Consider the following 13,296-nt stretch of genomic DNA (forward strand, 5'->3'; position numbering starts at 1 on the left):
TCTGTCATTAAACCAATACCAGGCAGTTTTGACTACTGTGGCTGTATAGGAGGCTTTGAGATCCGGCAGTTTGACACCTCCTACTTTGTTCTTCTTCTTCAATAGTGCTTTGCTTATTTGAGGTCTCTTTTCTTTCCCAGGAGCACTTTCAATTTTTTTGAAAAAAAAAAAAAAAATTCACATGGCTTGGAGACCAGCTATGCTAATATATATATATTTAATTTATTGTAGTAAAAATACATGTAATGAAAAGTTTGCTGTTTTTGCCATTTTTAGGCATATAGTTCAGTGACATTAGTCATAGTTACCATGTTGGGCCACCATCACCACTACTTATTTCCAAGTTCTCCATCCCCTCAAGTCGGACTCAAGACCCTTCAGCAGTAACACCATTCCTACCTCCCCTTGGTTACTGCTAATAAACTTCCTTCTCTGTGCATCTGCCTATAGTAGATGCTTCTTGTAAGTGGGATCACATAGTATCTGTCCTTTTGTGTCTGACTAATTTCATTAAAATGTTTTCAAGGTTCATCCAGGTCATAGCATGCATTAGGACTTCATTTGTCCTATGGCTGAGTAATACTCCACTGTATGAATGGACCATGCTGTGTTTATTCATCATCTGTTGATGGATACTTGGGTTGTCTCTTTTTTATAGCTATGGAATACTCCAGTATAAGGATGGACTATATTGTATTTATCCACCATCTGATAATGGGCACTTGGGTTGTTCCTCTTTATGGCTGAGTAATACCTATCCCTCATGCTCATCATGAATAATACTCTACGTATGGATGGATCACGTTATGTTTATCCATCATGTGTTGATGGACACTGGGTTATTTCTTTTGTATGGCTGAGGAATATTCCATTGAAGAATAAATTTGATACATTGAACACCAACAACTGAAGACCAGGCAAGCTGTGAGATGACATCAAGAACATCATCCAAGAAGAAAACAAAAGGTCACTTAAAAGACAGGAAAAGAAGAAGAAAAAAAAAAATGGATGTCAGAAGAGACTCTGAAACTTGCTCTTGAATGGAGAGTAGCTAATGTAAATGGAAGAAATGACAAAATAAAAGAGCTGAACAGATTTCAAAGGGCAGCTCAAGAGGACAAAAACAAAACAAACTCACTGATGTCAACTCAATTCCAACTCATAAGACCCCTCCTTGGGTTTCTAAGGTGGTATCTCTATGGAAGTAGATTGCCCAATCTTCCTTCCGAGGAGTGGCTGCTGGGTTTGAATCACCAGCCTTCTGGTTAGCAGTTTAATGCCTTAGGCACTATGCCACCAGAGCTCCCATTCAAGAGGAGAAGGTGAATTATTATAATGAAATGTGCAAAGACCTGAAATTAGAAAACTGAAAGGGAAGAATACACTGGACATTTCTCAAGCTGAAAGAATTGAAGAAAAGCTTCAAGTCTCAAGTTGCAATAGCGAAGGATTTTATGGGCAAAATATTGAATGATACAGGAAGCATCAAAAGAAGATGGAAGGAATATACAGTCATTGTACCAAAAGGAATTGGTTGATGTCCAGCTATTCTAGGAGGTGGCATATGATCAAAAACCAATGGTATTGAGGGAAGAAGTCCAAGCTGCCCTGAAGGAATTGGGGAAAGACAAGGCTCCAGGAATTGATGAAATATTCATTGAGATGTTTCAACAAATGGATGCAACACTGGAGACACTTACTCATTTATGCCAAGGATTTGGAAGACAACTACCTGGCCAACTGACTGGAAGAGATCTATATTTGTACCCATTCCAAAGAAAGGTGATCCCATAAAATGTGAAAATTATTGAACAATATCATTAATATCGCACACAAGTAAATTTTTGTAATTCAAAAATGGCTGTGGCAGTATATTGACAGGGAACTTCCAGAAATTCAAGCTAGATTCACAAGACAATGTGGAATGAGCTATATCATTGCTGATGTTAGATGGACCTTGGCTGAAAGCTAAGAATACCAGAAAGATGTTTATTTGTGTTTTACTGACTATCCAAAAGCATTTGACTGTGTGGATCATAACAAATGATGGATAACATTATGAAGAACTGGAATTCCAGAACATTTCATTTTGGTTCTGAGGAACTTGTGCATAGACCAAGGGGCTGTTGTTCAAACAGAACAAAGGGATACTGCATAATTTAAACCCAGGAAGGGTATGCATCAGGGCTGTATCCTTTCACCATACTTATTCAATCTGTATGCTGAGCAAATAAGCTGAGAAGCTGGACTATATGAAGAAGAATGTGGTATCAGGATTGGAAGAAGACTCACTAACACCCTGTGACATGCAGATGACACAACCTTGCTTGCTGAAAGTGAAGATGATTTGAAGCACTTACTGATAAAGATCAAAGACTACAGTCTTCAGTATAACACCTCAATATAAAGAGAACAAAAATCCTCACACCTGGACCAATAAGCAACATCATGATAAATGGAGAAAAGATTGAAGTTGTCAAAGATTTCATTTTACTTGGATCTATAATCATCACCCATGGAAGCAGCAGTCAAGAAATCTGATGTCATATTGCACTGGGAAAACCTGCTGCAAGGGACTTCTTTAAAGTGTTAAGAAGCACAGGTGTTACTTTGAAGACTAAGGTACACCTAACCCAACCCATGGTATTTTCAATTGCCTCATGTACATGTGAAAGCTGAACAATGAATAAGGAAGACCAAAGAAGAGTTGATGCCTTTGAATTATGGTGTTGGTGAAGACAAAACGAAACCAAACTCACTGCCATTGAGTCATTTCCAACTTATAGTGACCCCATTTGGGTTTCTGAGGCTGTAAATCTTTATGGAAATAGATCACCCCGTCTTCCTTCCATGGAGTGGTTGGTGGGTTTGAACTGTTGACATTCCAGTTAACAGTCAAGTGCCTGGATACTGAAAATACTATGGACTGCCAGAAGAACAAACAAAACTGTCCTGAAGGAAGTGCGGCCAGAATGCTCTTTGGAAGCAAGAATGGCCAGACTTTGTCTCACCTGATTTGGTCATGTTGTCAGAAGGGACCACTCCCTGGAGAAAGAGGGAGTAAAGTAGAGGGTCAGTGAAAAAGGGGAAGACCCTCTCAACAAGATGCCTTGACACCATGGCTGCAACACTGGGCCCAAGTTTAGCAAGGATTGGGAGGATGGGGCAGGACTGGGCAGGGTTTCATGTTGCACACAGGGTCTCTGTGAGTTGGAGCCAGCTCAATGGCACCTAACAACAACTACAATACCCCACTGTGTGGATGGACCACGTTGTGTTTACCCATCATCTGTTGGTGGGCACGGGTTGTCTCTATCTTTTGGCTGTTGTGCACAATGCTGCAATGGGCACTGGTGCTCACATGTTCTGGTTTTAACTTCCACAGTTTGGTATTGTGCATCTTGGAATTACACCCCCCGTGAGCCCCCACCCATGGAAAAGAATCACAGCCTCACACTGCGTCTGTGGACTGAAGCTGAGCTCTGTTACAGGAACATAAACTGGGACAGTTTCAAGGCCTGACAGCTGGGGTCAAGGTAAGTAAACAAGCGAATAAGTTGTAGCTATTGAAGACGCATTTACAAAGCCCTTCTGGACAGTGTTTAAGGAGCTCTGGTGGCGTAGTGCCTAAGGCATTTGACTGCTAACCAGAAGGCTGGCGGTTCAAACCCACCAGCCACTCTGTGGAAGGAAGACTGGGCAATCTACTTCCATAAAGCTTACTGCGTAGGAAACCAAAGGGGGTTGCTATGAGTCAGAATCAACTAGATGGCAGTGAGTTTGAGTGTTCTGTAAACTGTTTACACAAGATTTTATGATTTGGAGCAATCTCTATGCAAGATCATTCAAATGTTGGGACCTCTTCTGTTCACAGGAAGGAAGAAGGAGTGATGGCATAATGGGGAAAACACCAATAAAAAAGGCCTAGAGAAAGACTTTCCGCTAGAGATCTGAGTTGAGAACATGCGTCTTCTCCACTCCCTTCTGAAGCCCACTCAAGTGCCAGGAATGGCCACAAGAACCCAGAAAATGTGAAGAAGACAGTTTTGAAAGCTGGAAAGCAGAAGGACAAATGGAGCTGAGAAAGCAAAATTTTAAATTGGCAGCGGGGGGCTCCGAGAAGGCCCCGAGGGGAGGCGCAAACTCCAGAACTGGAGGCTGCAAGCTGGACTCCCTGTAGTGGGATAGGACTGCATCTGGACATGGCTCAGCGGCTGCTGAAACGGGACATGCTTATCCTAAGGCCCACCCTGGGTGGTGGAAACGTTAACACACTTGGCTGCTAACCAAAAGGTTGGCTGTTCCAGTCCACCCAGAGGCAACTGGAAAGAAAGGCCTGGCAGTGTACTTCTGAAAAATCAGCCAGTGAAAATCCCATGGAGTGCAGTTCTAGTCTGACACACAGGGTCGCCAGGCATTGGATTTGACTTGACGCCAACTGGTATGACCCAGCAATCGCACTCCTGGCTACACATGCTAACTGTTCAACAAAACAGAGCAAGAACAACAAAACAGAGCAAGAAGCTGTCCATGGCAGCTTCATTCTGAATAGCCCCAAATGTACCGAAATGTCCACCAGCTTTAGAATAAGTTGTGACACACACAGGCAGCACCCAAAGCTACACACATCAGATGGTGGGTTTCACAGACCTCACACAACAGTGAGCCAGCATGAAAGCTGGCCGCACGGTTCTGCTCACAGGAAGCTCAGGCAGAGCTGAGATGTGTGTGGTGGGCAGCTCTGGGGTGGTCCCATGCCTGCCTCCTTGTCTTCACACCCTGTGGAATCTGCTCATCTGAGTGCGGCTATTAGTTGAGCCTTGCTTCTGATGAGCAGGATACAGCCTGAGAGGCAGGCTTCCCTTCTGGGGTCAGGTTACAGGAACACCTGACTTCCTTCTCTCTGGTCTCCTGCTCTCCCACTCACTCATGCTGATGGAAGCTGGTACGTTCTGACTTGCCCACAGGCTCAGAACCCAGGAGCCTTGGCCAACAGCTCTACAGTGGCCCTCAACCCAGCAGCCTGCAATAGTCTTAGAAACAACCACACAAGTGGCCTCAGAAGCAAGTCCTGGCCTCTAGCAAGCCTAGAGGTGACTCATGCTGTTCCAGCAACACCTCATCACAGCCTGCGAGGGCCCGGCCAAGCCTCACTCGAATTCCTGCCCCACTGAAACCACAAGATGAGAAATGCTTATTGTTCGAAGGTGCTAAGCTCTGGGATAATTTGTCACACGGCCATAGAAAGCCAACACAGTTTGGTACCAGAATGGGGTGCAACTACAACAATTACCTAAAATGTGGGAAGGCTGTGGAGCCAGATGTTCATGGAGGCATGGGGAATTCCCAGAAATGTGTTAGAGAAAAGCCTATAGTAGCCTTGAGTGGACTGTTAGTGGTAACAAAGACTTCGAGGACATTGCCAGGGAGGAGTCAAAAGGAGGCCGAATCAGACCTTCTGCCTGCAGCTAGCAATTGGGACATGCTCTCATCCCACCATCCTCAAACCCAGGCCTGTCTGTGTCAGAGGCGGGACTCCACACATGTGATCTTGTTGGATCTTCACAGGCACTCTTGAGGCGGGTGTTAGAGAAGAGAGTGAGCTCCATGGGCGCTGGGCCCCGATCAAGGTCTCACACTGGGTCGGACACTTGCTCCTGGGCTCTGTTCAGCATGCCCCTCATTCCCTCATTTCCTCTGAGCAGCACCTGCTTCCGTGTGAGCCGCCGAGGTCCCTGGTATGCAGAGTGTTCTTTCTTATTTGGTCCTATTCTGTCCCTTGCAGACTCCCTGGGCTCCCGGGGCAGTTCTGCCAGCCTCCTTGTAAAGATGATGACCATGATTTACAAGACAACCCTGCAGGTGTGGAAGAGTCACCTGGTGTGTCTGAAATGGTGTCCAGCTCCTGGCGTGGCCCTTCATTGCCTGGTTCCCTCACTAACCCATGTCCACTTTGTCACTCCCTTCCCAACAAGACCAAGCAGATGTGAGGGGATTCACACTCACCTGAGCGATCAAGTCTCCATTTTCTGCATGGACCAGGATCACAGCTCCCAGCCCCTTCAGGAAGGTGAAGGCTTCATAGAGCTGAGGGAGGCAGAAAGCATCAGTGAAGATGGAGACGGCACGTTGTATGTGCTCATAAAGCTCGCCCTCCTCCCCAGCCATGGTCTACCAGCCTCCACAGACACAATGCGATGCGGCATTCACAGTAGACTGTGCTGCTCCACGGCAGGGACAGCCTGCAAAGAACTTTCCCGGCCCTGGTAACCCAGAGAGCCCAAAGCTGGGGATCAGGAGCACCCACGGCTGGTGACGCCCCAGTCCCAGGCCTGCTGATGCCTTTGGTTTTCTCTTTGGCTTTACTCCCTTGGAGTGCCCACAGCTGCTGATGGTGACACTAGAGCTGGTCAGTTCTTCATTTTGTGGCATCATGTGACTAACTTAAAAGGAGCTCTCACTGTGCTCCACAGCCATCCTCATCCCATGGAGACACACCTGTCCTACAAACATTTCAACTCCTCTGACCTCATGGATGGTGGTGGGGTGCGGGCAACAAGTGTTCCAGTAACTCCAATGCTCAGAGAGTACTTCCTATGCCCAGATCATCCCACACGACAGCACAGCCTACCCACTGCCCGGTGCCTCCCACCAACAGGAGCTGCAGTCAAACTCTGTTAGTGTGTCCCATTCTCCCGATGGCCTTGTGAGGAAAATATATATAAGTCCATCTCATAGATGGGAAAACTAAGGCACAGGGAGGTCAGGAGTCTGCTCAGTCACATGGCAAGGAGCTTGCACAGCCAGGTGGTCTGGCTCCAGCTCCCACACGCTGGCTACCACAGTATCTATCTTTTAACAAGCAGAGGGTAGGGGGCAACAATGAAAGAACAAAGCCAGGAGTCCCAAGTATAATAAGTGTAATAACCCCAAGCTTGGCACATCATCCTCATCGCCTTTCACCCACAGCCACTACTGGAAGCTGACAATGCTGGATGGCATTACATGTCTATGGGTAGGAAGCATGAGTGGGCATTATCACAGGTCTGTGGGTAGGTGTGGATGGAGGAGGCATGGATGATATTATACACATCTGTAGGGAGATGTAGATGGAGGAGGCACAGAAGGGCGTTACCACATATCTGTGCATAGGTGTGACTGGAGGAGTTGTGGATGGACATTATTACACATCCATAGGAAGGTTCTCAGAAGGAAGGTTGGCCAGTCTACTTCTGTAGTGATGCCCCCTCGGAAACCCAAGGAGGGCTCGCTATGAGTCGGATCCAACTCGAAGGCAGTGCGTTTGGTTTGGTTTGTTATAGAAAGGTATGAATGGAGGAAGTGTTGAAGATATTATCACATATCTACAGGCACGTGTAGGTGGATGTTATCACATGTCTATGTTTAGGTGTGGATGGAGGAGGTGTGGATGTGTGTCATCACACGTCTGTGGGTAGGCGTGGATGGAGGAGGAGTGAATGAACGTTGTCACACATCTATGGGTAGGTGTGGGTGGAGGAAGTGTGGACGATGTTATCACACATCTATGGGTACATGTAGACAGATATCATCACATATCTGTGTGGGTGTGGGGGGAGGAAGTGTGGATGAACATTATCACACATCTGTGGGTTGCTGTGGATGGAGGAGGTGCAAATTGACATTATCACACATTTATAGGTGACAGACTGAGAAGGTATGGACATGCTTAGTGTCTTGTGTTGGTGTTGTTTGAGGGGAGCTAGGTGTTTGAGTATCAGAGCTAAGGAGACAGCATGGCCCCAGACCTGCTTGAGCCAGACTGATATGGAGATCTCCGGAGGGAGCCTCAGAGCCCCCACTGAGCACCTGTGATGGGCTCTCAGTCTGTACTTTCAGTGAGCTCTCCTAGGGGGTTCTGAGGTAGCCAGGTTTGGAAATTAGCACATGAAGCATCACCTGCTGTACCCAGTCCAGGTGTCAGAAGGAGGCCCAGGAAGGGGAACACCTGTTCAAAGACACCTAAAGCCTGCCTGATAGTGAGGAGAGCAGGTGTGTGCCCATACCTGGCTGTCAGACATTTGGTAGAGGTCCTTATAGGCCATGTAGACTTGGAAGGAATTGATGCCTGTTGTAAGAGAAAAACATAAGAGAACAATGTGTTTCAGACAAAAATAAGCATGTCTTTTCAGTCAATCAATGATCATAGCAGTGTGGTAACCACAGGATAGAAGAGCTTGCCTCAGGAGCTACTGAATTCACGGTGGGTACATCTAGGCCCCCTGGGACACGAGACAGGCTCAAAAGAGGCTCTCAGGGAAGGTTACACCTGAGCTGAATCAAAAGAGCAAGGAAGAGGAGGAGGAAGATGAAGAAGAGAAGGAAAGAGGAAGAGGAGGAGAAAGAGGAGGAAGAGTGGAGAAGCAGGAGGAGAGGAAGGAGAACTGCCCAGACAGAGAGGGAGGGAGGCGAATGGGCATAAACATGAACAGGGAGGAGACGGGGGCAGGAAAGGGCTGTTGCCAGGAAATATCTTGAAGTCTGGGAAAAGAGTGGAGACCGGAAGAGGGGTGACCCATGCACACAGCAGGAAAACTCCTAGGAAAGGGCCACTTGTGGCAACTTGGAAGTCGGCCGACCCAGAGCACTTGGATTTGGCGAAGGTGACTGCCACGCAGAATTCTGAGCATCATTTGGCTTCTTCAGGCAGAGTGTGATGTGGTACAAGAGGTAAGAACTAAAGAAGGGACTGCTTTGCCAGCAGAGTTTCACGGACATCCAGAAGGCCCAGAGCTTTCTGCGTTAGAACATAAAGCTTTGTCCCATCTACTCTCCAACCTGCAAAGGGCTCTCAGAGAAAGAAACGGCTGCAGGGTAAAGGTTAAATGAAGGGTGGATCTAGAGACCTCTCCGTTAAGACCTCAGAAAGATCTAAGGAGCGCCTGGTAAGCAGCCCCTTCAGCTAGACAAAGGGCTTCCAGGGATCCTAAAGACATTGCCCCACAGCACACCACCAGTCATCCAAAGTGGGAGGATTTTGACTTTAAAAAGATTTGTCTCAGAGATTGGGCTATAATCTGATACATTGGAAACCAACAAAGGTTTTCAGGAAGTTGTACTACTTTGGGCTGAAAGGGACGGACATATTTCCAAATGAAAAGAGGCCTCTATGCTGCCAAATTTCTATGGGTGGGCAACAAATTGAGAAAGGTACTCAGTTGCAAAAATGGGCCATTTCTTCTGCAAAAAGAAGGATATCCAGGGGGCCAAGTCAAGATTACAGAGAGTGGAACCCAAGCTACACAAAATAGCAGGCTAGCGCAGAGGTCTGGTAGCATAGTGGCTAAAGCACTTGACTGTTAACCAGAAAGCTGGCGGTTCAAACCCACCAGCCACTCCTCGGAAGGAAGGTTGGGCAATCCTACTTCCGTAGTGATACTGCCTCGGAAACCCAAGGAGGGGTCGCTATGAGTCGGGGCCGACTCGACGGCACATAACAACAACAACAACAGCGCAGAGGTTAGCACACTTCTTCTGCCAAGAGCCACACAGTAAATATTTCAGGCTTTGCAGCCACATGCAGTCTTTCCCACATATTCTCACTCTCTTTCTGTGTGTGTGTGTGTGTTTAATGAAACTTTAAGAATATAAGAAACATTCTTAGCCAGAGGAACAAGCAAAAACATACCTGCTATGAATTAAATTGTGTCGCCCACCCCGTCAGATCTATGTTGAGAAGCCTGACCTATGGTTATAATTCTATTTGGGAATGGCTTCTCTTCGTTGTGTTAATGAGGTGGTATTAGTGTAGGGTGTGTCTTGATCTCTTTTGAGACATGAAAGATTGTATTAAGCTAGCAACCCCAAATGGAGGAAAGGATGCACTCCACAGGATTGCCAAGGAACCCAGAAATAGAAGCTGAGAAGGGACAGACCTTCCCTCAGAGCAGACATATATTCACAGAGCCTTCCCTTACAGCTGGCACCCTAAGTGCAGACTTCCAGACACCTAACCTGTGAACAAATAAATTTGTGTTCATCAAAGCCACCCACTTGTAGAAAATGCACTGCAGAATATTACATGTATTATGACCCCATTCATGCAAACCTCAGATACATGCAAGTGAGATACACAAACAGGATATGTGCATATACATGCAAACAGCAAAAATGTCTGCAAAGACACATGGTAAATGACCACTTTCTACTTTAGACACAACTGCAGCTCTCAGTAAGCGTGTACTAATTTTGAGCCTGAAATCAGGAAAAGCATCTATGATGCTGGCTGGCATTGAAGACCTGTGAATGTACCTCAGCACTTCACCAGATGTTTCCTGGCAAATTGCTCATTGAGAGGAATCCAGTCCTCTCCCCTCTTCCAGGGTAAGTAGATATTGTGGCCCCAAGTAGACCCTCTCTTGATTGCCTGTTGTAGGATTTCCATGTTTCATCCTGACCTCTGTCCACGCCCCTCCTTGTACATCCACAGAGAGGCTGCTAAAACAGAGGCGACAAAACCCTTCTAGTAACATGGAAAATGGCTCAGAACTTAACATAAGGTGAGGATGGCAAGACTGAAAATTGTAAATCGCCAATCTAACTTTTTATTTAATAAGAGACTCAGTTTCTTTCAGAGATAAAAGGATTAACATGCAAATAGTAATAATAATAGTAATTGTAAATCCCCTTGGATTCTGATTATGTAGAAACAATCCTGTGGTTCACAGCAGATATGGTGGAGGGTTAATAACCTAACATCCTTAAACAAAAAATCCAAATTGGTAAATGTGCAAAGAATACAACCACACTCACAAAAGAAAAAGTATGGAAAATGTGTAACTTAGTAATTAAGGAACTGCAATGGGAACAACAGTGGCAGACCACCTCGTCCCCATCAAGTTAGCAGGGCTTCAGAGAGGAAACATGAGGAGGTGTCCTCCAGACTGCTACGTGGTTGATGGGCACGAGGTGGGTACATCTCTCTGGAAAGCAATTTGATCACAGGGGTCATCCTTCAGAAAAAAAAAACTGAAAAATTTTTGACCTGGCAATTTGACTTCTGGAATCCTAGAGAAATAATAATAACTGCAAAAAAGGTTTTGTATGTATGAAGAGGTTCAGAATAACATGATTTATGATAGACAGAAAACCTAAATATCCAATGAAAAGAAAATAGTTAAGCAAATGAGCCATTATATTGGTACTATGAGCCATTAAACAGTTACTGATGAAGAGTAATGCTTATTCATGAGGTGTCAAGTGAAGAAGCAGGAGTCTGGGCAGCAGCTGTGGGGTGGCTCGCTGAGGAACCGCCCTGAGTGGGCAGAGCTGCGTGAGCAAAGCTCAGCACTGTGGTGGAATGAGACAGGACAACACCAGCGAGGGTTCTGTTTTCCCTTTCTCAATTTTCTGACTTTTCTGTACTAGGGTCATGACACTTTTACAACATGAGAACACAGCATGCACACTCTAAAAAGGGAAAACACACACAAGCTCTCCTTGAAGCACCCTCATTTGACGCTGCCCACAGATGGCCGCCCCTTTCCTGGGTGAACAATGGCCACTCCCGGACTCATTCTGTTCTTCCCTGTATCTTCGGTTCTGCTCACCTCCATTCGATGTCATGCAGCACACTGTGGAAGGTCTACACTGCAAGGACCCTTCATGTGAGTCTCCACAGAGGGAGTCAGGGTGGGACATGGAGATATGGAGACACAGCCCTTTCCTCCTAGAGCTCAGTGTTCAGTAGCAGAGCCTGACAGAAAGTGAGACCCTGTCATCCAAGAACCAATGGAAAATTCTCCAAAACAGGCCTGAGTAACTGCATTGCACACACTAGGAAAGAAGCGATTCTGACGGGGAAGATGGGGGAAGTTGATAGTTGAACTTGAAGAGAAGGTGGGGTATTAGTTTGACTGGCAGGGAAGAAGAAAGGGACTTCTTGGAGGGCAACAGCACAAGCAAAGGCCCTGAGGTATAGCAGGTTTCAGGGTGTGGGATGTAGGATGACAGGCACCGGGGGAGTTTATGCTAGGAGTAGAAGATGAGCCAGAGGAAGAGGTGAGGTGAGGATAGGTCACGCAGGGCCTGTGCCAGGCTAAGGAAGTTTGGCTTTCTTATGAGAGGAAGAGGGAACTCTGAAGGGCTGAGAGTAGAAGAGGAAAGCTCCCTAGTGAGGGTGGAACATTTCCCTAGCTCTCTGTGCAGCCATAGGAGCTCATGATTGGGCTCACAACGGGCACAAATAAAGGAACTTTAACACCACATAACTGGGTCCACCAAAGAACCCGATATTGCAGAACTCTGCCCCATTTTGGGCTTTAACTGACCTTTGTCCTGCACCAGCACCTCCAGCTCCTCCCGAACGCCATCAGACCAGCTTGTGATGTCCATGTGCAGAGAATAGTCACAGCAGGATTTGGTGTCAGCTGCTTCATGCCACTTCTCAAAAGAAGTCAGCAGGCTGGATCCAGGCTCAGGGACAATGTGGTCAACTGGCAGAAAGAAATACACCTCATGCTCCAGCTATTTAGGGTCCACATGGTTCCAAAAAGTATTTACTGATCTTCTGGGCTCACAAAGTACAACATCATCATCATGTGCCATGGTTACCATCCTCACCACAATTATCCCATCACTACCAGCATCATGACCATCACCACCACCATCACTACCACCACCTCCATAATCGGGATCATCACCATCTTTTTCAGCATGGTTCCCACCATCACTGCCAATATTACCATCACTGTCACCACCATTACAGTAACTGTCAGCAGTGACATCATGACCACCATCTTTAGCCTTCACTACCTCATCATTCCCCACTTATTTGTCATGTGGTGGCTTGTGTGTTGCTATGAGGCTGGAGGCTATGGCACCAGTATTTCAAATACCAGCAGGGTCACCCATGGTGGACAGGTTTCAGTGGAGCTTCCAGACTAAGACAGACTTGGAAGAAGGGGCCATCCACTTCTCAAAGAATTGGCCAGTGAAACACTTATGAACAGCAGTGAAACATTGTCTAATATATGACTGGAAAACTTTACAAATAGCCCTGAAACACTGTCTGATATAATGCCATAAGATGAGCCCCTCAGGTCTGAAGGCACTCACAATAAGACTGGGGAAGAGCTGTCTCCTCAAAGTAGAGTTGACCTTAAAGACATGGATGGAGTAAAGCTTTTGGGACTTCCATTTGCTGACGTGGCATGACTCAAAATGGGAAGAAACAGCTGTAAACATCCATTAATAATCAGAACATGGAATGCCTGAAGTATGAATCCAAGAAAACTGAAAGTTGTCAAAAATGAAATG

At 46.2% G+C, this 13,296-nt stretch overlaps 1 protein-coding gene across 1 annotated transcript in view; it reads right to left on the bottom strand.

Moving 5' to 3' along the window:
• The window catches only part of CRMP1 (collapsin response mediator protein 1), a 53,876-nt gene that overhangs the window by 24,769 nt on the left and 15,811 nt on the right, over window positions 1-13,296 (bottom strand). The window contains exons 4-6 of the mRNA XM_007957502.2: window positions 12,309-12,473; window positions 8,046-8,107; window positions 6,007-6,087 (exon numbers count right to left, since the gene is read on the bottom strand). Of these exons, the coding sequence (XP_007955693.1) occupies window positions 6,007-6,087; window positions 8,046-8,107; window positions 12,309-12,473 (308 nt within the window). The remainder of the gene's footprint in view (window positions 1-6,006; window positions 6,088-8,045; window positions 8,108-12,308; window positions 12,474-13,296) is intronic.

Source organism: Orycteropus afer, unplaced genomic scaffold (genome assembly GCF_000298275.1).
Source record: "Orycteropus afer afer isolate SDZICR_OR568_19922 unplaced genomic scaffold, OryAfe1.0 scaffold00754, whole genome shotgun sequence".
Classification (NCBI taxonomy): Eukaryota; Metazoa; Chordata; class Mammalia; order Tubulidentata; family Orycteropodidae; genus Orycteropus; species Orycteropus afer.